Raw genomic sequence first — 26,650 nt, forward strand, 5'->3', positions numbered from 1 at the left:
CTGCGAGTTGCTTTGCGACCGCATTCGCGGTCACAAAGCAATTCTGCATCGCGATGCGAGTCGCAAATAGGAAGGGAACACCCCTTCCTATTTGCGAGTCGCATTCACAATTTGCGAGTCGGTACCAACTCGCAAATTGTGAATGTGCATCGCAGAAGGCTGTTTGCATGGCGCAAACTGCGATTTTCGCAGTTTGCACCATGCAAACGGCTTCCTACATCTGGCCCTTAGGCCATTCCTTGAAGAGCTTTAAAGGTAAGCACTATCTCGAGAACAGTGTGAAAGGGTACACTCCTTCTAGGGTACTTTGACCTGCTAGCTTAACATAATCATTTATAATGAATTCTTGGGGTCTGCGAAGTCACATTAGGTGGAAGATCCTTCTCAGCAAGGGTCCCTAGGCTTTGGAGTGCTCTGTCAAAGCATTTGCTGGACACAAAAACTGGAATGGCCTTCAGAAAAGGCCTTAAGACTTTTCTTTTTAGAGGACTTTAGAGTAATGTTAGTTACCTGAATGTCCTAGCACTGGGACACCGCTCTTGGGAGCAGCTGCTTGCGCTATATAAATTCAGCAAATGAAAATGGCATTTTATATGCCTTAAAAACAAATTTTCATTTTAGAAAATGGCAGAGAAATATTCTAGGTGTCTAAAGACGTTGAGTGAAGCTTGATGAATTCCAATCGGTAAGCATTTTTAGGGGGAAAAAATAAAAAAAGGCCAAGCTCAGTGCTCCAAGATCCTATCACCAAGAGCCAGAAAAAAGAGCTGAGGAAACAGCTATCTGGGATACTGGAGGGCCATGAGCCCTTAAAGGTGCAGTGTCAGTTTCTGTATATGCATAGATGCATCCTATATGTCTACATCACCCTCTCCCTTCTTTCCCATTTCCTTTGAAAAAGGTTTGTGAATGAGATTTATAGGGGAAATTATCTAGTTTCTAGTAATGCTTTCTATCTGTTATTATTAATTTGACCTTTTTAGAGTAATTGGACAATATAACCCTTTTAGAAAGGCTGCTAAACACTTTAAAAAAAAGGTAAATAATTATTTTGTAAAGACGTGCTCCGGGATCCTGCACATGGGTGGGACTATTCAGTTTTGTATGATTATTATGGAGATCCCCTGAGAGAGAATAACACCTACAGAAGTATATGCAATACATCAGCACTGCAAAAGTTATTCTATGGGGGATACAGCAAAGCCTTATTTTCAGTAAGTCAACATGCAATAATTTTACATATAATAAATCTAAATGGGAACCATTTACAAAGTGGTTATCTTGTAATAGGGATTATCACTTTGCTCACTGAGAACATGCTCAACTTGCCTTCTCCATTTTTCACCACATGTGGGAGGAATGTAGGCCCAACTTTTATGCACAAGTATAAAGGCGCCTTGTTGGTAGCAGCCCCGGTCTACTGTTGAAGAGGGAGTGCTGGGTTATGTCCAACACTCTATCTCAAGGATGGAGGTTGGTGAAAAAGTGGGAGACTGCATAATTTTTCAGATTCATTTATTCATACGTTGAGTGATGTGCCTATGACTGAGAGCATGTTCAGAAGTCCTTACCTTCACGTAGTTTTGAAGCGGTCTGGCTGGATATGAACGAAAGACCAGCGTCCTCAAAGACACCGTTGAAATCTCTGCCATTCCCCATTGTGCAGCCAAGGTCATACTCATTCATGGCCTGGAAAACCTGCATGCACCCCACACAGGAGTTTCAGGAGATAAGAGAAAGTCTAGTGAGTAACATACATTCAGTGCATTGTCTGATTACAAGAAATACCGTAACCAATCTCCTTCTAAGATGACAGTTTGACAACCATTGCCCAGTTCTTTAGGGGCCCTTCACCACCTACCCTAATAATTGTTTAGGAACCAATTATTTGATTGGGATCAACAGTTCACAGGACAAGTGGTCTAAAATAAACAAACAACTTACTTACCTTCGGTAACACTCTTTCTGGTGGATACTTTTCTAACCACAGATTCCTCACTTTCTGAACACCCCCACGCACCAGACTAAATACAGAAACTCCAAAAGCAGTGCTCCTGCATGCCTCTTATGTGGCACCATTTTGTTCCATGCTGATGTCATTCCGCATCAGAAGCAATGAACAGAACTGCATAGGAATACCGTCCATGCTCGCTGATGTCAGTTTCTTTCATACATTTGTCTGGGCCCTCAGACGCACAGACCAAACCTTCTTTGGTCAAAATAGCCTGTACTTCCTGATGCAAAACAAACAGATGGTCTTCCGAAGTTGGTGGCAAGCACAGCGGATCAAAATGGATCATCAGGGCGTAGCCTCATTCGACAATCTGAAGCACCCACTTGTCACATCTAATGCTCTGCCACCCCAGAAGGAAGTGGCTGACCACCTAATAGATGGTTGTGTGTTGCCACTAAAGAGGTTTGTATGGATGTGGACCTTATACATGCATACCCCAATAGCCCTTCCTAGACAATCTGTGGTGTCTATACATGAGTGAATGATGAACTTGGCCACACCCTACCCATCATGAATGGTTTGGGCCAAGGAAGCCTGTAAGTTTCCTGGGAGTCTGTAAGATCTCACTAAACATGTCCCCGAGTTTGTGGGTGTAACTTCCAAGTAGGCAGATGGCACTGACCAACCCCTAGACAAGGCTGTCCGACAAGAACATTCTCTTGTCAAATCTTCCCTTTTTTGAACTCATGAGGAGTCATTGGAGAGGTGCTTGGGTTCACTCTGCTGGTGAACACTTGCACCACTAAACACTCAGCAGCTGGATGCTGAGTAAACAAGTTGGGGTTGTCTGGAGCTGGTCTATGGCAGAAGAAGGTTTTGGATAAGTCCTCAATAGCGTGTTTTTGAAAGTCTCGTTGAAAGGGAGAAGAAACTCTACCAATTGTCTTCATCATAAGGGAGGGCAAACTCTTCCTCATCCCATCTATTGTTGTCTCTATATGGCTAGCTCCGGTCAGATTCAGATACAAAATGTTGCTGTATTGTCAGTGCATGACCATTTGGAGAATGGCATCTGAGGGACTTAGTATTAGCTGCATCATATCAGGATCTAGGAGTCACCGTGATCAAGTTTAAGATACATTAATTTAGAGTCAGAGACCACAATGGGTTGTGGCTTCTTTTCCAGTGCAGGCAGCATTGGTGTCGTCATCAACATCCATGGGACCAACACAGACCTTGGCACTGAACCCAAAGTTGCTACCAACACCTCTGTAAAAGCCAAAGTGGGTTTAAAGAATACAGACAGTGCCATGGGTGAACCCGCCAGCTGTAACCTGTCTGGGGGCTCTTGTAGATCCTTGAGGCCCAAAGGTGTGCCAGGGGGAGCTGGAAGCATGCCACAAATGTGCAGCATGGCCTTTCGAAAGGCTTCAACTAACAGCAACATTACCAATGGATCCAGGAACTCGGGGTGCAGTGGGACCAAAGATAGAATCGGCTCCTCTGAGGAAGAACAGTGGGACCTGGAGGCACAGTGAGTCCCTCGCACCTTTGTGGAGAACAAGAGAGGTGGAAAAGGGCCATATGTTTCTTCTTCGACTTACACAAAGACTTCAACCCCAATATAACGTGCTGCGGGAACGGCATTGGAACTTCTTGGGTCCACAATCTCAATTTCCACCTGTAGCAAGACCTGGGTGGAGTACTGCAGCGCTGCGTCATGTATAGCTTCACTTTGCATTCACAATCAGGGCACAGCCATCGAGGTTTTGGAGTCATGCACCGAACCCAAACCCCACAGACACACCTTGTGGGGATCTGTCACAGACATTTGTTTGTCATCGTTTTCACAAGGCTTCTATTCTGTAGTTTTGGGGGTGATATGTTTCCTTTCACACTGGAAAATTTAACAACTGGAAAAAATCTCTTCACAGAGTGAATAAACAGAGAAGCAGAGTTACTGATGTGTGTATGATGGAGCAGAATGAAAGGAACTGATGTCACACGGATGGGGCTTTTATGAGGCGCTGTTAATCACTTATTCCGTGGAACACCTTTGCTGCAGAGATAGATAATGCCACCTAGCAGTAGGATCACTTCTTTTTGAAATTCCAGATCCAGTCTGGTGCCTAGGGATATCCACTAGGTGAGGAATATTTGGGTAGAAGAATCCATCTGAAATACTGGTGCTTGAGAAAATTGACAGTGCTAGGCATTTGTTTAATTCTTTTCCTCAAGGAGATTTTGCTAGATTCCTGAAGAAACCTCTTCCTGCCCACCAATTTTGTGGATGTTACACACCTCTTACCACCATGGAAGTAGATGCACTGTTTACAAAGTAGCAAGGAGTATGTGAATACACACAAAAATGTATTTGTAGGTGCTCATAGATTTACAAACTTACAATGTTTTCCAGCCCCAAAAAGGCTCATTCTCTGCTCACAGCCCACCCATACTTTTCTAAGAGTAAATCCATTAATTGATACATGATTGCATTGTGGTAGCAGATGTGCAAAGGCAGGTGGTGATAACAGCACTGGCAGGATGGAAGATGCAGGCGAGAAACTGATAATGGCCTTCTGTGGCAGGTAGCTGAGTAAGTAGTAATGAGGTGTGGGAGAAGCAATAGTATTATAGATGATGGGAGTAGAGAAGGATTAGAGAAAGTGTCCACGAATGCAGTGGTGGTACAAGTAGTGATAATGAAAAAGGTTGTGATAGTAAAAGTAGTACAGAGAGCCGTGGTTGAGCTGACACTGTTTTAGGGAGCAGGGGAAGGAGTATTCATCTAGTGGTATACCGGCCAAATGTTGTGGTATTAGTAGTGGTAGAGGTCAAGCAAACAAAGTTTGTGGTGGAAAAATAGGTAGTAGTGTAGGAGTTTGCAGTTAAGTAAGGACCTAGAGTGTGGAGGTTATGAAGTATTTAGAAGTATGGATGGTAGTACCGTCATCATGATAGTGGTGAAGCCCAACACCAAGGTGTTGTTTGTGGTTTGCTGCGAATGAAAAAAGGGGGGTTAGGATGTGATATGGAAGTAGTGAATCACAGTAGAAATAGTAAAGGTATTGGTGGTGAAAAGTAGCTTTGGACTTACTCATAGTAGCACTGATTATAGTGGTCTTTCAGGATACAGGGTACAAGCAGTTATCATAGTAGAGATATTTTTGATAGCTGAGTTTGTTGTTTTAAAAGGAGGAGAGGATATGGTGTCCATGCAGCAATCAAAGTAGAAATAAAATAGGTTAATACCTGTTCACTGTTGTTTCCCAGTATTGATATCTTTCATTGATTCACATGCTTTAATCTTTCCCTTCGTCATGTTGGGAGCCTCAGCGTAATAATCACAAACATTTAAAGCAATACTAAAAATCAATTGACACTGTTAACCATTTCACATTATTTTGTTAGAACCAAACCTCTGCCAATCAGAGTGCAGCTCCCTGAGGAATCTTCCTCTGCAGGGCCACCAGACCTCAGATTTCAAGCATGAATGTTGTAAAATTATGAGACGTAAGGAAAGAGAGAGATCTAGAGGTGATGAAGTATCCACAGAGGATGGAGAGTTGCATGTGAATCCATAAAAGATATCAATACTGGAGAACCATAGTGTACAGGTAAGTAGCTTGTTTTTTTCTCCAGTATTGAATCTTTCATAGCTTCATATACTTGAATCTGAGTAGCTAGTAGTAAATACCAGGACAAGAGGAGGTAGGATAGCGAACCACTCATAAATATACCATTTCCATCAATATAGACAGTAAAACATTATCGTAACAAATGTTGTGTGAAGCACATATGTTAGATTTCATAACCTATATCTATCTCTCACATCACTGAAAGAGATGACGTAGAACTGGTTGTATGATGGAACCACACATGCACGAACAACGCATGCCTTAACAACGCGGTCAGAACCACAACCACGTTGCTTCCATGCATGCCTTTACCACGCATGCCTCTTTTTTGTAAAAGCATGCCTAGTAAAGGCATGTGTGGAAACAGCATGCGAAACGGCATGTGTAGCTCTATCATACAACTCCCCAACCCGCCCTAAGACCCCAAACAACCCCCACACCTCATACCTAAACTACTCCGACCCCCCCACCCGCCCTGAGCCCTAAAAAAAATGCTATCCTAAACCCCCACCCCCTTCCTTAGAAACTAAAGTACCTTGAACCCCCCACCCGCCCTGAACCCTAATAAAAAACCTACCCTGACCCCCAACCCTGCCCTATAAAACAAAACTACCCCAACACCCCCCACCCGCCCTGAGCCCTAAGACTTCCCCCTTAAGTAAACTACCCTGACCCCCCATCCGCCCTGAGCCCTAAAACCTTCTCCCTAAATAAACTACCACGACCCCCCACCCACCCTAAGCCCTAAATTCACCCCATCCCTAAACACTATCCCTACTACTGCCCCAACCTCACCCCATCCTCTCCTGATCCTTCCTCCTCTTCTCTTATCCCTCCTCCCTCCTCCCTCCCTTCCTTAAACCTTCCCCCACCCCTTTAAAAATAAACTACCCGCCCTTTACCCTAAGCCCTAAATAATAATAACCAAACCCTCCCACCCCGCTCCGCTGTGTCAGCTTTTGAAGTTGAGTCCAAACAGTAATGCTTGGTAAAAGTATGCGCATTAGACCAAGGGGGTCATTATGAACACGGCGGTAAACACCGCCGTGTTCATGCTGGCGGTCTTTCCATAGACCGCCAGCCCCCCTGAGACCCTGCTGGCCGCATTACGAACATTCTGCTGGGCCGGGACATTGCTGACAGCTCCACATGGAGCCGTCGTCAATGCCTCAGTGCGGCAGGTGCAGCAGCACCCGTCGCGCAGGCCACTGCCTGTAAATCGTGCAGTGACCTGCGCGATGGGGCACTGCACGGGGGCCCCTGCACTGCCCAGGCCAAGTGCATGGGCTGTGCAGGGGCCCCCAGAGGGGCCCCGGAGCACCCCTTCCGCCAGCCTTTCCCTGGCAGTGGAACCCACCAGGGAAAGGCGTGGGGAAACAGGGTACATTATCCAGAGGGCAGCGCTGCCCTGTCGGATAATGTAATCCGCCATCGTCAGACTGCCTGGCGGCGGTAGCCTGGCGGTGGCGGAGGGCCACCACAGGCAGCTCTCCCTGTGTTTATTATATGGCGGTTCAGACCGCCATACCGGTGGCGGTCTTTTCCGCCGGCTTTCCTGTCTGAAACGCCGGGTTCGTAATGAGCCCCCAAGTCTCTGCTCTGCAAACGTCTAGTAAAGATACTCCGCAGTTTTTTGTAGAGTGTGTTTTGTCGTTGCCAATCAATGGTCGAGCCGCCTTGCTGTGGCACAAGGAAATGGCCACCAAAATCCGACGAGCTATACTTCCCTTTGAAATGGCATAACCTTTCCTAGGTGGGGCAAAGGCTGATCTGACTTTCTGAAAGTTTTTCTTCTTTCTTGACAGATTTCAGACAACTTCTGACATGCAAAGTATGCAAAGCTTTCTCAGACACGGTAGATGCATTTTTGAGAAAACAATCTTAAGATTAATAGCTTAATCAAATAAAAAGAGGTTGGAACCTTTGGAATAAAGTGAGGATTGGTCCTCAATATTACTGTATCACCTTTGAACTGTAAATATGGATCCTTGATTGTAAAGGCTTCAATATCACTCATTCTTCTGGCCGACATATGAGCTACTAAAAGAGCTATATTGCATGACAGATATTTCAACTCTGCTTTGTGAGTAGGTTCGAACTGGCTTTTCATTGGTTGAGATAACACTACGTTCAACTGCCATGTGATCACTGGTTTCTTAATAGGAGGAGAGATTCTTAAGAGACCTTTCATGAACTCTTTCATCAGCCCAAAGTAAAACAATATTTCTCACTCTGTTTGCGAACAATTTTCATTTCTTTTTCTGATCTGTGGCAAGCAGCTCCAGATTCGGGGTGCCTCATTAACAGAAGATTTCCAATAATTGTGACTGATTTAGTTCCCATTAGTTGCATTCCTATAATGTTCTGCATAGGGAACCTGCCCATGTGTTTTCTTCCCCTGGAACATGTATCAGCAAGCAAATGTGGTGAAGGGTCCATTTCCAAATTTGCTGTGCTTGTGTCGATAGTAGTCCCGATTTTATTCAACCTTGCTTGTTTAGATAAAACATGGTAGTGGTATTTTCCGTGAGTACCAGTACTGCAAAATTCTTTATTCTGGGAAGAAAGGACTGAAGCCCTAGAAACATCTCTTTCAACTCCAAAGGTAAATGTGCATGTTGATTTCCTGAGAAGACCATTTGCCGTATATTTCTAGGTCTTGCAATTGTGCTCCCCACCCTTCTAATGAGACATCAGTTGTCATATAAAGCAATACCGAGAGCAAATGAAAGCTAAGCCTGGGGCATTATTGACTTCTCTCTTCCACCATGCCATTGCTATTTTCATGGATGATGTAATTTGAATTGAATTATGTCCTGAAAAAATCCTTGTGTCTGAATCTACTGAGTATCTAGTTCTTCTTGTTGCGGTCTCATTTGCAGCCAGCAGTTTGGGATTAGTGGAATACAAGAAGACATCAGCATGGATTTGACCATCCAAACAGAAGTTAACTTTTTTCTTGAAAGGGATGATACCAGATGTATTATATAATGTATCCTTTTTTGTGAGGTACGCTTTGCATGTCTCTATATTCAGGTTCACCCCACAGAATGTAACACATCTGCATGGGATCAGAGCGGACTTTTCATTGTTTAGCTGTAGCCCTAGTTCTCTGAAGAGTCTCATACAAGCCAACATGGACCTTTTTGCAAACTGGGAAGTAGGACCCTTGATGAGCCAGTCGTCTAAGTATGGGAATTCCTGATGATCGCTTCTTCTTGGGAACGCTGCTACCAGAGCCATGTATTTTATGAAAATTCTGGGAGTAGATTGAAGTCTGAATGGGAGAACTTTGAATTGATAATGGCACCCTTCAATCTTCTACCTTAAACACTTTCAGTGTTTCACATGAATGATTATGTGAATTTAAGCATTGAGAAGATATGGAGAATTCATAAAATCTCCCAAGTTTAGAAGCTGTAGAATCTCCTGAAGCAAAAGCACCCTGAAGGTTTTTTCTCTACAAATTTGTTCAAAACTCTTAAATCCATGACTTGTCTCAATTTACCTGATGTTTTCTTTATGAAGAAGACGTGAATAGAATAACTTGTTTTAATGGATATATATGGGACTTCTTCTATAGCCCCTTTGTGAATAAGCAGTAAGATCACTTGTAATAGAGCTAGACGTTGCTGAGACCTCTTTCGTGAGGGTTTCCGGGAGGCTGTTGGGTGTGACTGTGATGGATGATATCCAGTACCCATGTGTTTGAAGAGATATTATTCTATTGGTCGTAGTAAATGGTCAAGTCTGTGATGGAATGTGTTTGCAGAGGAGACTGGTGCCTGAGAATTTTCACTGAAGTCTGGATGCTTCATGACCCTTTGCTCCATCTGAAGGTCTCCTACAAGCTGGTTGTCTTGTATAAGATGCATCTGGTGGTGCTCTATGTTGTTCATCAAAAATCTTTATTCAGTCTGGATATAGACCATAAAAGCACACATAATTCACAATAAATAACAAAAATAAATAAGCATACAAAACAGTCTTAAAAAGCTGAGAGATAATAATCCTATTTTTACATGTTAAAAGACAAATACATTTTAGCAATCAAATATATCATATATTAAAACAATCTCTATAAGAAAACTAAGCACCATACATTTTCTGAATCTTAATTCCAGCCCTAATATAATTTACAGAAAAACAGATTTCCTCGGTGGCCAAAGATTGCAAAAATATTAGGTCACCTTTGAATGTCATAAAGTGCTTGTTCTTTAAAATAGGACAAAGAAAGTGCTCCCTAGGTAGCAAATACAATTGACAAATAAGCATAAAATGAACAGTTGATTGTAATGATACATTATCACAGGGGCAGCGAGAAGGAGCAGTCACTCTTGATCCAGCTACGGGAAAGGCTACCAAGTGATGAAATGTATTAAGCATTAACCTCATCATTTAAAAGCTATACTGAGTATTAGTGATCTAAGTCAAATTATAAACATTAAAAATCCATATAAAGTAACACGCAATCCATGTTAAGAGACCTAATGATGCGCTGTTCCTCTTTATGGGCTAGGAGCAGTTTTTGACCCCATCCCGCAACTGAGAACTTATTTCACCTGGTGAATCAAACAGGGAACACATACTAAGCTTATAAAAGTTTTCCTTGACATTAGCCAGCCATGGGATTGTAAGCCTCTTATCCAGATTTAAACAATCCAAGATAACTTCCCTAGAAAAACCTGCCTTTGGAGTACTCCAGATATTTATCCACAACAGCAAAGGAGCCATATTTATATAGTCTTCAAAAAACATCCCTAACTCCAAATGAGAAAGAAAAACTAGCTGAGCTTGGTGGTATAGCTAAAAGTGTCACAACAACGTGTTTTCAACAGCCTGCTATTTCCCAGGTGATGTGCACCCCCAAACACCTGCTTCATACACACCTACCGATCGACATTTGGCTTCATTCGGGGAAATCATTTCCCTAATAGGTTTGCCTCCTAACCTATTAGCAAATCTAAATATCAGGTCACAGGCTGCCCCAATTTTCAAAGCCCTTTTGGAAATAAGACTTTCCCAAGATCCGGAGGCATCAAACAGAATGCCTAAATAATTAAAACATGATGCTTTCTGAACTGTAGTCCCCACAATATTAAATCATTTGGATTTTACATTTGTAGGCCCACTTGTCAATATAAATGACTTCAGATGGTTAACATTTAATTTTAGCTTTGTCATGAAGTCAGTAAATCCATTTAGAAGATTTTGCAAGCCATTTACAGTGATGGCAAGAAGAATAGCATCATCCACGTACAAGAGCACCAGAATAGCCTGTGCACCAACCCCGGGGATATCTTTACTGTAGGAATGTACAAAAGTGTCCAGGGAATTAATGTACAATAAAAACAAAAATGGAGCCAAAATGCAGTCCTGTTTCACACCTCTTGAAACCTGGATAGGTCTGGACCATTCCCCAGATAGTGTGAAGCGGACCCCAGTAGTTCTGTCTGTATGGTGACGCTTCACTAAACCCAGCAGGGGCTGTCCCATAAGCTCCAACAAAATGTCACGGTCAACTAAGTCAAAAGTACAGGAGAGGTCGATAAAAGCCATTTGAAGAGTACCCCTTATGGCTTTGACATACGTACCCCAAATAAGGGTCAGGTTAAGAACAGGGTCTAAATCCATACTGGAACGGGGAAAAGAAGGAAGTAGGCTCTGCCCAGCACTCTAAATTATCCAGGATCACCCAGCCCAAAATCTTCACTGTTGAATCCAATAAAGAGATTGTTATTGTGGGACATACTGTTGTCGAAAAACCTGCTGGACTGTAGGGTAAGGTTCATACCTGTATGACTGATACAATCCTTTAGAGGAGAACTGACCTCTTCCTTTATTGCCTCGAAAGCCTGAAAACGGTGTTGCCGTAACAATCACAGCGAATGTTTCATGTTCGTAACAGCCTTAACGGATTGCAGGGTGTCATCCACATGCTTCCCTAAAAGATTTTCCCCATCAAAAGACGTCCAGAATCTTGGCCTGAACTTCTGGATGGAAAGAGATAGCTTTCAGCTAACCTTGTTGGTGTAACATTGCCCACTCCAGCCATTTGTCAAAAACCTGAAGAAGCTACATCCATAGTAGTATTCATAAACTCTGAGGACGCCCTTTCTTCTTCCTGCAATAGTTCCATAGCCTTTTTCAATTTTTCCTCAGCTAAGAACTCAAGGATGTTTAATCTTTTTAGAGGTTTCTCCATACGAGGTATACTTCCCATATTTGGATTCTCTGGTTAGTGAAGATGGGCCCAGTATAGATATTATTTATGTGGGTGTTCTGAGAATACTCTTGGTTTCCCACAAGATTTACATGGCCTAAAAAGCCTTTTGTTAGACCCTCTAACAGGATAGTCAGTCAGCAAAACACAGCTCAGTAGATACCTAATTGCTGAGTGAAGAACAAATCTGAATCTCTGAAATCAAAAGGTCAAACATTGACTTGATGAACTGTAGAACTCAGCAGAACTCAGGGAGACCACCTCATACATGACGTATGGTTAAAAATCTGCGGTATGCTGGCCTTGTAGGGAAAGAGTGCCCAGGTATCTGCTCTCTGATTGGATGAGATTTGGTTAAAAAAAAAAACATGAACTGGTTAACTATATCACTTGATTTTTAATAATATTTTCAATGCTTCTCTAAGCACTACTTGTGATTATTACCATGGAGCTCCCACTATGACAACAGAGAAGATTCAAGCATGTGAATCTATGAAAGATTCAATACTGGAGAATGTAAAGTTACTGTACTGTAGTGGTACTGAACAGTTCAGCAATGGGTGACGCTTAGTAAACAGTAGAAATTGTAAACTTTCTTCTCATGGTTGTATTACATGCTTCAAAATGTAGTGGTGGACTAAGTGATCACAGTAGACATTGTTGTAGGACTGATGCTTTATCAGGAAGCAGTAGTACAAGCTGCTGTCTCAATAGGAATAGTAAGAAGTTATGATGATGGTGGCTTTGGTAGTGTACGTCTTGGTGACAGCACAAGCCAGGGAAGTCGTGGTGATGGAGCACAAGATATGTAATAATGGTTGCTTTATCAAATTGCACACAAGTTAGAATCAGACTGCCCTACCTTTTTCTGGGTCAGCTTGTTCTTCTTGTTCAGAATGTAGACAGCAGTGTCAATAACAGCAAGAGCAACCTTTGCTTGGTCATCTGTCTCGATCGTCACTCTCAAATGACCGCCTGGCTTCAAGTAATCCCTAACACTGCTTTCAACGTGCAGCTGAAGGATTAAAAAAATAAATATTTACAAGTCTGACCACATTTTATGCAATACACCTGATCTCTTAATGTTATTTGAAAAGTTTATTTCTGCTTTAGAGCAACAGAGCTTTTGTGGGTAAAGTGAATAAATACAGCAAGTGTGTCCAGTACATGTACATTTTTTCATCTCAGGTTTTCTCTCAGAATAGTGTTTTTCTTTTGCAGTTTTGGGAAGTGGTAGCCATTTCATTTAATTGATTTTATTTGGTATGTTTTTATACAGGTGTGCCGTTTTTTGGACGAGGGAGCTGATATTAAAACTAAGAAAACTGATATTTAACCTAAGACCTTATTGTTAACTAATATGCAATGGAATAAATTGTCTTTATGATGATTGTTCCCAGTAGGGCTTGATAATCAACAATTATGTTTTTTTAACACTAAGATCATGGAAACAAAATTGATAGTAGTGATAAATGTTTGGATCAGGTTGCTTATTGAAGCAGCAATCATACATTGACACAACATACTTTTGAGTAAAGCTTGTATTATTATTGCACAAATTGATGAGGTTTGCTGTTGTGATGACAGATTATGATTTGATTTTAAATCTTATTATTTGTTGTTGTGAAATATGGAACGAGTTCAATGACAATCAGTTCAAATAGTGTTCCAGGGAGGCACTTCCAACAGTATTGATATATGTCTTGAAAATGTCTCAAATTTAAAATCAGCCTAAGATGGCACCTGTTTTGCTGCAGATTGATGTATGCCTTAATACGTAGCTCATTTATCTATGTCATTTATGTTTGCCATTTTTACTTTACACGTAATTGGTTGTATTGCGACCATGACCGGTGGTCAAGGCGATGCTTTGCCAAAACGTGTTTGGCCAAATAAATCGCGTTTCACTTCACCAGCACTATTAGTGTGGATGTCTTTTCTTTACATGAAGAGGAAAAGTTGTTTTCATAATATACAAATATATGTGTGTATGTATTAAATTGTTTTAGAGTTGTTATATTAAATTTAAAAATAACTACTTTTAAAAATTAACAATTTAATTAAACCTTTAATTAACAATCACATTAATTTAAATGAATTAAACACATACCTTTTAAATAATTTACTAAATAGTATTTAAATCTTAAAATGGCATGGGAATTGCCACAACAGGCACGGTATTGGTTCCAATTTCACTTGCCTGCCCATTATATTTGCAAGGAGACAAATCACTCAGTGCATTGAATGTTAGGAAGTGACCTCTGGCAACGTGATATATGTCACATTACTTTTCAGATTTATGTAGGATACCATTGTCATACATACCCCCAGCAATACATCCTCTGCTTCCACACATGCATGACAATCATGTATGGGTGCTACCTCCCTGAACCTAAGTATGGACTATAGTGGTAACTCCAGAGAGTAGGGGTGGCTGTTGGGTTCTTCCCAACCCAGAGGGACAAGCAATATTTCATCACTCGCAACAATTTAAGTACCTGAAGAACAAGTTACTTACCTTTGGTAAAGCCTTATCTAGTAGAGACTCTATCTAGCCACATATTCCTTATCTTAGAATATTCCCCCAGGTGTCAAACTGCATCCGTAAATTCTTGAGCAGTAACCCCGTGGATCAGTTGGTGGAATCATTCGGCTAGGCATCCACTGCAGCATCCGCAACGAGGTGATGTGTGCGGTGCCTACATAGGCGCCAGTTCAGCATGCTGACATCAGTTTCTTTTTGTGACTTTTCATGCTAGAAGCGCAGCGCCATGAAGAATGCTGATACACTGGTGTGCAGTACTAAGGCACTCAAAAAGGTGACACTACAAAGAAATCAACTTGCAGGGAAGTGAGGGTCGGTAAAGAATCTTCGGCTAGATAGTCCTTACCAGATAAGGTGTTACTTAATTTAAGTAACTTGTTTATCTGATAGAGATTTCTAGCCGTTGGCTCCTTACTTTAGAATAGATATCCATGCAACACCTCCCAGAGATGGGTTTGAGAACAGATTAGACCAAATAGTCCTGCAGGACTGAACGGGCAAATCTGTGTCACAATGGACCTGACTATCCAGGCAGTAATGTTTGGTAAACATGTGCAGGTAAAGAAAGATTTTTTGGGACATTTAAAACATTCTAAAACAATAAAACAATCACAATTTAGCATCAACTTCAAAATCCACTGACCCCACCTGAGCAGCTCAACTTATTCTAACCCATCCTTAAAACTCTGCTTAATAGTAAGTTTAAAACATGCAGTTCCTTCTGCAACATGCAGTTCCTTCTGCAACATCAAGATAGAGCATTTCGGAGAGAAGCCCTATTGTCTCCAGCCTTGAAAGTGTTTGATATTTTAAAAATAGAGGTCTTGAAAACGTTATAAAGGCAGAAATATAAAAAAACACATTTTACATTCAGGGAACATGTACACAATCCATTGTTATTCCGGACAGCATTAAATCATTTAGGAGTAGAAAAGATTGGGTTACACCCAACTCTCACTTTCATTTCTTAGTCTGAGGTCTGGTACCTGAGCCAAATAGAGAAAGGCCGTCTGCTGGCCAAAAGTGTTTAATATGAAGGCGATCAAGGGTTTCTCCCTCAAATATGCCGGGTCCAAAAAAACACCAACCTTTTCCAGAGATTCTCTCAGAGCCTGTGTCATGACTTCTCAAACCTGCCATGTTGTAACAGTGAAACGTCTAAGAAAAGCAATAAAGATGCAGGCAAAAAGGTATCCACAGTGGAGACAGCGACGTCCTAGCTGGAAGAAGGTTTTCCAAGCTATATTGCGTTTGTTACAAAGAAAAGACCAAAGAGAGGAATTCAAGATGGCTGACGAGAATCCAGAAAGTTAAGCTGCAGTACTAGTGTTGTATTCAGTTTAGTTGCTAGGATACGTGCGCGTCGCTTGGTAGCTTTGCACTTCAACTGTGGTCTGACAGGAATCCAGATGTGTGGAGAGAGCGCGCTTTCAAGGTGAACGTTTTTGAGAGGAAAACTAGATGTTGCATGCATTTTTACAGATAACAAGTTAACTGCAGATAATAATAATTCATGGCAAATAAGCATTTACAGATACAGAAAGTCCTTGGCAGCAATAAAGAGCTTACAGAAGGAACGAACTATTAGCAAATAAGCATTTACAGATACAGAAAGTTCTTGACAGCTCTAAAGAGCTTACAGAAGGAACAAACTATTAGCGAATACGCATTTACAGATACAGGAAGCTTTTGACAGCTCTAAAGAGGTTATGGCAGGAACAAACTATTGACGAATAAGCATTTACAGATACAGCATTTAAAAGACAGTCAAGAGGAAATCGATACCTGACCTAATTCAACCATAAATAACTATGTATATATATATATATATATATATATATATATATATGTATATATGTATATACATATATATATATGTATATATATATATATATATATATATATATATATATATATATATATATATATACATATAGCAACTCAACAGAATAATTAAGAACGTGCAGAGAAACATATTCTGAACGGAAAATTCCATCACATAAGTAAAGAAGGTGACAACTCTTCGTTTTTATTTGATAACTATTCCGCAAAGTTCATTACCATATCCATAACACTCAAATACACCAACAGAGAGAAGCAAGACCTCAGGGATCCCAGGGTGAGTGAGAATAACATTGAATGTCAGAAAGAATAAAAGGTTAATTAGTAATAAAGTATAGTAACTGATAATAGCGTGTCCCTAGTGATTGTGAATGTGATTTTTCCAGGTGCCGTTATCTAGTCATATAAGACGTGAGGTGGCAGACTGAATATTTGACGAACCATCATCTCTGAGGCAGTCTCTCTAAATCCCATTCCCCTTTCAGGGTACTCAATATGAAGATTCTAACTCGTTGCGAGTAGTGTGGGTTGGGTCTGAGGATTTATCATCTGCTCCTGAGGATATCAAATCAAGGTACTCTGACAGATTGAAGTGCCCTCCCTAATTTTAGGGAAGTGAGATTTCCTCCTGAGCAGTATGGCAGAAGGAATTGATGTAAAGGCATTAGCCACTATTTTAGAAGGACTGCAGAAGCAATTAAATAATACCATAGAAGAAACAGTCCAAATAAAACAATGAATAAATGAGTTAAGAAACACTTCCAAGTCTAGTGATTCAGCGTTTTCACAGACCCCTAGTACTTCACAGTCCACAGGTATATCTACTCAAGTAATTCATGCTATTTCCTCTATTATTCCCCATGGCCCAACATGAGCGTTTTGGTGGAGGTCCAAATAAGGTGCAAATTTTTCTAACTCAATGCTGATTGCATTTTTTATGTAGACCCCTCATTTTGTCCGAAGATCAAACCAAGGTGGCATGTATATTGTCTTATTTGACAGGTGATGCAGCTGCATGGTCCATGCCAATTGTTTCCAGAAATGATCCAGTTTTATATAATTTTCAAAATTTTAAAGAAGAGTTCTTAAGAATATTTGATCACCAAACTGCAGCTCAAGCCACTGCCAATAAACTGTTGGAAATTTGGCAAGGTAATAAAGATCTAGTAGCTTATCTGGCTCATTTTAATAAACTCATAGTAGAAACCGCTTGGCCAGAGTAAAAAAGAGCTGCCATATTCTATTGTGGGTTGAAGGATGAATTGAAAGATGCTTTGGCGCAAATTCCGAACAGACCCACTGAAATCTCAGAATTAATTGATCTTGTACTGCAGATTGACCATCGGTTAACTAAAAGAAGAGCAGAAAAAAGGAGAGATTATCGGCCTCTCCCTCCGAGATTCGATCGAGTAAAAAATGATCATACGAGAGTAGGAGAAGGGATAACAGTGGAAGAGCCAATGCAAATTAGTTCCATTAGAGGTCCATTATCTAAGGAAGAGAAGGAAAAACGAAGAATGAATCAACAGTGTTTATACTGTGGTGTATCTGGACATTTTGTTAAAAATTCCTCCAAGAAACCAGACACTGTTCAGTCGGGAAAAGGCCAGCTTTATCAGTAGGGGGAGTTGCCCTGATTAAAGCAGAACCCAAGACAACTCTCTCAGAGCAGCGAGTGGCAAATACCTTAAAGACAGCAGCGACACATTTGGTACAAACCATATCAGTCAAGACGCATGAGAAGGAAATCCAGGGAATATTGATTATGATTGATTCTGGAGCTACAGGCAATTTTTGTGACATCAAATACGCTCGTAAGATGGGAATTCGATTTGTCAAGAAATCAACTCTGGAAGTAGTAAGAGCAGTAGATGGTACCTGTCTTTCTTCAGGTCCAATTACTCATGAAACCAAACCAATTCAATTGCAAGGATTTTGTGGACATCAGGAACAGATAATTTTTAATTTAATAGATGCTCCACAATTTCAATTAATTCTGGGTCTGCCTTGGCTTACTGAACATAATCCTCAAATTTACTGTAGTAAGAGAAGAATAGAAATGAGTTCCCCCTACTGTAAAGAGAATTGCTTTCATGGTGAAGTAGGAACATTCACAAAGTCCCAAGCTGCCTGTTTATCATCACATTCTCCAATGATTTGTGCACTTGGAGCAACAGAAATCCCAAAGGAATATGAAGATTTAGTTGCAGTCTTTGACAAAAAGGAGGCTGAGAAATTGCTGCCTCATCGACCATATGATTGCAACATTGAATTGGAGCCAGGAGTGGTATTGCCATGTAGTCGAATATATGCATTGACTGAAGCAGAGAATCAACATTTGAACATTTGAAGGAGTATTTAGATCAATATCTTGCTAATGGGTTAATTCGCCCTTCTCAATCTCTGGTTTTATCCCCACTGTTTTTCATACCAAAAAAGGATGGGGGTCTTTGGGCTTGCATTGATTACTGAGCCCTCAATCAGGTTACCATCAAGAATCGATACCCGCTGCCTTTGGTGTCAGTTCTATTAGATCAAGTAAAAAATGCTAACATTTACACCAAATTAGATCTGCGAGGGGCATATCATTTGATACGAGTGGCATCTGGGGATGAATGGAAAACAGCCTTTGGCACTCGTTATGGATTATTTGAATATCAAGTGATGCCATATGGATTATATAACGCTCCTGCATCTTTTCAGCATTTTGTCAATGACATAATACGAGAATTTCTCGACAGATTTGCTGTCGTATATATAGATGATATTCTGATTTTTTTCTGAAAATCTGCAGGAACATGTTTCCCATGTTCGATCCATCCTCACAGGACTGCAAGAGCACCATCTTTATGTGAAATTGGAGAAGTGTGCATCCATGTAGAACATGTAGAGTTCCTAGGATTCATTTTGTTACCGGAAGGAGTTAGCATGGACCCAGCTAAGATAAAGACAGTTCAAAATTGTCCTTCTCCTTGTAATGTTAAAGAAATCCAGAGTTTCTTGGGGTTCGCCAATTTTTATCAAAGATTCATATCCATCTTTTCGTGAACAGTCACTCCCATCACTCATTTGTTAAAGAAAGGAATGAGGTTTGAGTAGACAAAAGAAGCAGATGACGCTTTTAATTTTTTGAAAAACTCCTTCACCACAGCTCCAATATTGCTCCACCCCAATCCAGATGAGCCTTATTATGTGGAGGCAGATGCTTTTGACGTCACCATAGGAGGCATTCTTTCCGCGCGTCATAAAGATACAGGTCAATTGCACCCAGTTGCCTTCTTCTCTCGAAAATTAACTCCGCCAGAGATAAACTAATCAATTGCGGATAAGGATCTTTTGGCGGTCAAAGAAACCTTTCGTGAGTGGAGACATTATGGGGGTGATCTCCGCCGCCCGCCAATGTTCCCCCGTCAAAATACCGCTCCGCGGTCACAAGACCGCTGAGGGTATTTTGAGATTTGCCCTGGGCTGGCGGGCGGCCGCCAAAAGGCCGCCCGCCAGCCCAGGGCAAATCTACCTTCCCACGAGGACGCCGGCTCCGAATGGAGCCGGCGTAGTGGGAAGGTGCGACGGGTGCAGTTGCACCCGTCGCGTATTTCAGTGTCTGCTTTGCAGACACTGAAATACTTTGTGGGGCCCTCTTACGGGGGCCCCTGCAGTGCCCATGCCATTGGCATGGGCACTGCAGGGGCCCCCAGGGGCCCCGCGGCACCCCCTACCGCCATCCTGTTCCTGGCGGGAGACCCGCCAGGAACAGGATGGCGGTAGGGGGTGTCAGAATCCCCATGGCGGCGGAGCGCGCTCCGCCGCCATGGAGGATTCTGTAGGGCAGTGGTAAACCGGCGGGAGACCGCCGGTTTACCCTTTCTGGCCGCGGCTGAACCGCCGCGGTCAGAATGCCCTTGGGAGCACCGCCAGCATGTTGGCTGTGTTCCCGTGGTCGGTGACCCTGGCGGTCACCGGCCGCCAGGGTCAGAATGACCCCCTATATCTTGGGAGCTAAGCATAAAGTGACCGTCTACACAGACCTCCGAAATCTACAGTTTTTAAAATCAGCTCGTGCATTAACAGCAAGACAACTGCGTTGGTCCCTTTATTTTGCAGACTTCGATTTTGTTATCACCTTTCGACCAGGAAAAGCTAATGGCAAGGCAGATGCTCTGTCTCGAATTCATATTGGTACATCTAAAGAGCTTCCAGAAAAAGATCCGATCACTCTATAAGAGAAGTTTTTTTAACCATTCATTATGCAGACTTGACCAAAGAAATCCAAGAAAATTTAACACTCGAAGGAATGCTGAAGTGGTCCTAAGAAGACCCAGAAAGAGTAATCAAGAATGGTTTGCCATATTATAAAGGTGCACTGTATGTGCAGACTTTGGAACTGCAGGAAAAAGTTCTTCAGGCCTGTCATGATGACCAGTTGGCTAGACATAAAGGATTTCAAAAGACTCAGAATCTGATACAACAAACTTTTTGGTGGCCGCAAATGAAAACTCAGATAAGACAATATGTGTCAACTTGTGAAAAATGTCAAAGAGGGAAATCCAGCAGAACAGCTACACAGGTCTTTTAAGACCATTACCCACAGCACCCCATCCTTGGCATACTGTTACTATGGATCTCATTGTAGATCTCCCTAGTAGTTAAGGTTTTAACACTATCTTAGTTTTTGTGGACACTTTCACTAAAATGGCACACTTCATTCCTTTAAAAGAAATTCCTTGAGCCCCACAAGTTGCCCAGTTGTTTACACAACATATAGTACGCGCCCATGGGATTCCAAAAATTCTTATTTCTGACAGGGGTCCCAATTTGTTTCTCGCTTTTGGAAGGCTTTTACTAAGCGATTAGGAATTGAGTCATGTTTTTCTACCAGTTATCATCCCGAAACAGATGGGAAAACAGAGAGAGTGAATCAAGAATTAGAACAAAATTTAAGACTCTATTTGTTTGATCAAGAGAAGGAATGTCCAGAGTTGGTTTGGGCAGCTAAATTTGCTTATAATAATGCTGTCCATTCCACCACTTGGTTCACCCCCTTTAATCTAAATCAAGGTAGGCATCCTAATGTAATTTTAGGTAAGGAAGATGACTCAGTGCCTGCAGTAGAAGAGATGGTAAAGAGATTGCAGCCCACGTTAGTTAGCGCTAGAAAAAACATCACCGAGCAAAAGACTCTTATAAGGCTCAGGCAGATAGGAAAAGAAGAGAAAATCCAATTTTTGCAAGAGGAGACAAAGTTTGGTTATCTACTCATCATTTACATCTCAAAGGAAACCGCAAATTTCAGCCACGATTCATAGGTCCATTTAAAGTAGACAAGATGATCAATCCAGTGGCAGTTAAATTGCAGTTGCCATCACATCTAAAGATACATCCAGTTTTTTTATGTTTCCTTGCTAAAGAACAGTCCTCCAAATTTGCGTCAAAACACTCCTCCGAGTCCTATTCAGATGAGCTCTGCAGAAGAGTATGAGGTCAATCAAATTTTAGATTCCAAAATACGTAAAGGCAAGTTATACTATATATTTGATTGGAAAGGTTATGGGCCAGATGAACGATCTTGGGAACCTAATGATTACGTGCATGCCTCAAGATTAATAAAAAGCTTTCAAAGAACCTATCCAAACAAACCTAAATTGGAGAACTGTTCCTTGAGGGGGAGTACTGTCAACACCCCTCAAACCTGCCATGTTGTAAAGGTGAAACGTCTAAGAAAAGTAATAAGGATGCAGGCAAAAAGGTATCCACAGTGGAGACAGCGACGTGCTAGCTGGAAGAAGGTTTTCCAAGCTGTATTGAGTTTGTTGCAAAGAAAAGGCCAACGAGAGGAATCCAAGATGGCCGACGAGAATCCAGAAAGTTAAGTTGCAGTACTAGTGTTGCATTCAGTTTAGTTGCTAGGATACGCGCGTGCCGCTTGGAAGCTCCGCACTTCAACTGTGGTCTGACAGGAATCCAGATGTGTGGAGAGTGCGTTCTTTCAAGGTAAACGTTTTTGAGAGGAAAACTAGATGTTGCATGCATTTTTACAGATAAAGAGTTAACTGCAGATATTAATAATTCATGGCAAATAAGCATTTACAGATTCAGAAAGTCCTTGACAGCTCTAAAGAGCTTACGGAAGGAACAAACTATTGGCGAATAAGCATTTACAGATACAGGAAGTTCTTGACAGCTCTAAAGAGCTTACGGAAGGAACGAACTATTAGCGAATAAGCATTTACAGATACAGGAAGCTTTTGACAGCTCTAAAGAGGTTACGGCAGGAAAGAACTATTGACGAATAAGCATTTACAGATACAGCATTTAAAAGACAGTCAAGAGGAAATCGATAGCTGACCTAAATCAACCATAAATAACTATATATATATATATATATATATATATATATATATAGCAACCCAACAGAATAATTAAGAACGTGCAGAAAAACTTATTCTGAACGGAAAATTCCATCACATAAGTAAAGAAGCGGACAACTCTTCGTGTTTATTTGATAACTATTCCACGAAGTTCATTACCATATCCATAACACTCAAATACACCAACAGAGAGAAGCAAGACCTCAGGGATCTCAGAGTGAGTGAGAATAACATTAAATGTCAGAAAGAATAAAAGGTTAATTAGTAATAAAGTATAGTAACTGATAATAGTGTGTCCCTAGTGATTGTGAATGTGATTTTTTCAGGTGCCGTTATCCAGTCATATGAGACGTGAGGTGGCAGACTGAATATCTGACGAACCATCATCTCTGAGGCAGTCTCTCTGAATCCCATTCTCCTTTCCCCTTTCAGGGTGCTCAATACGAAGATTCTAACTCGTTGCGAGTAGTCTGGGTTGGGTCTGAGGATTTATCATATGCACCTGAGGAAATCAAATCAAGGTACTCTGACAGCTTGTTTACTGGGTAAAGGGCACCAAGTATCAATTGTACTTCAGAGAGAATGCAGTTTTTAAAAATGTCCTATCATGGCCCTTGCTTCCCTTGACCACCACCTTTCACTACTGTGCATTTCTTCCCAATATGATCTAGAAACCTTTGAAACTTCGATATCACCTGATAGCTTATTGAGAAATCTCAAAGCACTGGAGTTCACCGGCAAATTTCAGGAGACCAGATTCAATTCTCTCCTTGTACCTTAAACCATGGTTCTAGGTGGCAGCAACAACAGCCTCCTGAGGACCACCCCTCCAGCAGATCCCAGTTGCAAGAGAGGTCAAGAGTAAGTACCTCTGCTCTATATAGCCCTATCAGGGTTATTTTCCCTTCATAGGCCTTCATTAGTGGTGTAAGGGCCATGCCTCCATATTTCTGGTTAAATCTGACCAAACAACCTGCTTGCTCATGGACCTCTGCTTAATGTTGTCCATATGGATATCCCACTCTAAATTCCTATCAAAGGACAGCCCTAGGTATTTATAGCAGTTCCCCATTTCCACCTCTTGGGCAAGCAAGCACCATATGAAGTTATTCGCTCTTTTCTTAAAGACCAACACCTTTGTTTTATCCAGGTTTACTTTCAGTGAATTCTGCTTACTGTAAGTCTCAAAGGAGTCTACTTTTCTTTGCAGACCCTGCCGCAGGTCATTCTGGAAGGTGCTCTTTTGTGATAATGTACAAATGTTACCAAGTTAGAACGATGCTCAATTGTCCATATGTAATGCTAGTATTGCACTGAGGAGGACAATCGGACGTTCCCAGGAGTGGTGCTTCCTCCATGTCTACTGTATCAAAGGCTGTATGGAAATCAATAAAACAACAGCATAGCCTTTGGTTCACTTCCAAGGATTTCTGAATAATGGCCCAAAGAGCAAAACAATGATCTATGGTTGAGTGACCCTCCAGAAATCCTCCTTGCTCAATCGGTATGATCTTATGCTCATGCGTCCAGTCATCCATACGAGACAATTACATTTTTGAGAACACCTTCTCAGAGACATCCAGGAGGCTGATCAGTCTATAATGTGAGGGTGCGAGCCATTCCCCTTTTTTATTATGGGTTTCCCTATTGACCCCCTTCAAGATAAGGGATATTGGCCCATTGAGGCTATCCAATAGAACAAAAGAGAATACACCGTCGCCCACCAGCCACTATTTGACTTAATTAAAACTGGCAGAAAGTTATCAGGGCACACAGCACTTGAAAGCTTGATACAGTCAACTCTGACCTTTATTTCTTTCACAGAGAACCAGCTGGGGGGCAGATTCTTAGCGGGGACACATTTAAAGACTAAATGAAATACATAATTTACCATATAGGCCCTCTAAATCTGCTGCCCAAGTATTCTCAGCAATCATGCATGTTAGAGCCCCCCTCCATGTGGACTGCAGGATTCATTCACTTTCATCCAGAACTCTTGCTGGCCCCCCACTGTATGACTTTCACATATCCTCCCACAAACTATGCTACAAAGTGCCCTTTGTCTCTTTAATCACCTGCCTATACAGGCACCTTAACCTATCTAATTCCTGTTTGAGATATCTTTCTGGCCTCAGCTTACATTTGTAATTATGCCCACACTGCTGCCTAACAGATGTCCAAGACAGGGACTCTACGAGCTAAATCAATGATCGCAACCTTGGCTCTAGAGGAATGAGCACACAAGCCCTCAGGGGGTTGCTTTTTGTCCAAATGTAGGAAAGTGTCCCTTTTGAACATGGTCACCCCCACTTTTAGCTCACTGGTAGTGAGGTTTTTCGACTGAGGTGTACTGGGTTCCAGCTAAACCGGTCCCCAGTGCCAGTGCTCTAAATTGTACCCCTGTTACCTTGGGCCTGGGTACTAGAGAGTGTTGCTAAGGGCTGCAGCACATATTGTGCCACGCTCAGGGACCTTCCTAAAAATTGCATACAGCCTGCCATCGCAGACTGCGTGTCAAGGTACAAGCCATGAGAAAACACGTGTGTGCCATGCCCCACTCACTGCATATAAATATATGTAAGTCACCCCTACGGCAGGCCTTAGAGCCCTAAGGCAGGGTCCATTATGTATGACGTAAGGTCACAGCGGCATGAGTAGATATGCCCCTGTGATGTCTAGTTCAATTAATGGATATTGTAAGTGAACAGGGAAGCCATCTTAAGGTATGTACTGGACACTCGTCATTATGGGTTCTCCAGCTACACAATGGTTTCACTGAAACCTATAGTGTTCGGTATCAAACAACTCATCTTAATAAACCCAGACTGATGTCAGTCTTGGATTTATTATGACATGCAACCAGAGGATACCTTAGAGGTGCCCCCTGAACCCCACTAATACTCTAGTGTGCTGGCTGACTGGTATCGACCAGCCTGCCACCACAGACATCTGACCCCCTGGAGGTGACAGCCCACACTCTCAGAAGCCAGAAACAATGCCTGCTCTGGAGGAAGGTGTTATCAGCTCCTCCAGCAGGATGGCTAGTGAATCAGCATACCAAGGCCAGCACAAACCCCCAGGGTACCGGATCCCTTGCAGCAACCAAAGCTGTTTTGAAGTCCAGTCTGCAGTGTGTACCATGTCCCCTGCATGTAATATTTGTAAGTCACCCCTACAGCAGGCCATACAGCCTTAAGGCAAAGTGCAATATTACATGTTTGGGCATATCTGAAAGAGAAGATATGCCCCTGCTAGGTCTTTGTCAATTCTTAGACATAATTACTGAACAGGGAAGCCATTTTAAATTAAATACATGTGCTGGACACTGGTCAATAGAAGTTCCCCAGATACATTATGGCTTCACTGAAACTAGGGACGTTTGGTATCAAACATCTCATATTAATAAACCCTCACTTATTCCACTGATGCATTTATTAATACATGAACCCAGAGGGCACCTTAGAGGTGCCCCTTAAAAAACCTACCAACATCTGGTGAGCTCACTGACCAGTTCTAGCCAGTTTGCTGCCAACAGATGAGAATCTGACCTCCAAGGGTGAGAGCCTCCGCTCTCTGGATGTCAGAACCAAAGCCTGCTCTGGCTGGGGTGTTAACCCACCCCTCCCAACAGGATGACTCGCAAATCTGCATTCAAAGGCAGGGAAAACCAAAGAAGCCCACCACCTTTGGTATGCAGAACTGGAAGGTGCCAACTCCCACTGCCCCTGGGCCCATCTGGCACCTGGACTGGCAGAAAATTAGCTATGCAGGAGGTGTGTCACCCCTCCAGGCTGGACACCCCTGGAGTGACCAGTCGGGTGACCAGCCTGAAGTGGGCAAAAGGACACACCTAGGAAATTCTGCCATCTTGTGAGTGGTGGAATTTAGGAACTCTGGACAGGGTGATGCCCACTTCCCACAGGAAATGGTCATCTAGGGGGTGTAGTGACCCCAAGGATAAATAGCCCATTGGCTACTACCCTTCACTCCCCATACCGCCCCATAAGTTAAGTATTTAGGGGACCCCTGATACCAGGAAAACAGATCTTCGCTGGACACAAAAGGAGTGGACAAGAAGCC

The 26,650-nt window shown here is 42.1% G+C and overlaps 1 protein-coding gene across 1 annotated transcript in view; it reads right to left on the reverse strand.

Moving 5' to 3' along the window:
- The window catches only part of LOC138299178 (complement C4-B-like), a 541,079-nt gene that overhangs the window by 302,888 nt on the left and 211,541 nt on the right, over positions 1-26,650 (reverse strand). The window contains exons 14-15 of the mRNA XM_069237273.1: positions 12,678-12,830; positions 1,572-1,698 (exon numbers count right to left, since the gene is read on the reverse strand). Of these exons, the coding sequence (XP_069093374.1) occupies positions 1,572-1,698; positions 12,678-12,830 (280 nt within the window). The remainder of the gene's footprint in view (positions 1-1,571; positions 1,699-12,677; positions 12,831-26,650) is intronic.

The sequence above is a fragment of the Pleurodeles waltl genome, chromosome 6 (genome assembly GCF_031143425.1).
Source record: "Pleurodeles waltl isolate 20211129_DDA chromosome 6, aPleWal1.hap1.20221129, whole genome shotgun sequence".
In the NCBI taxonomy this organism is placed as follows: domain Eukaryota; kingdom Metazoa; phylum Chordata; class Amphibia; order Caudata; family Salamandridae; genus Pleurodeles; species Pleurodeles waltl.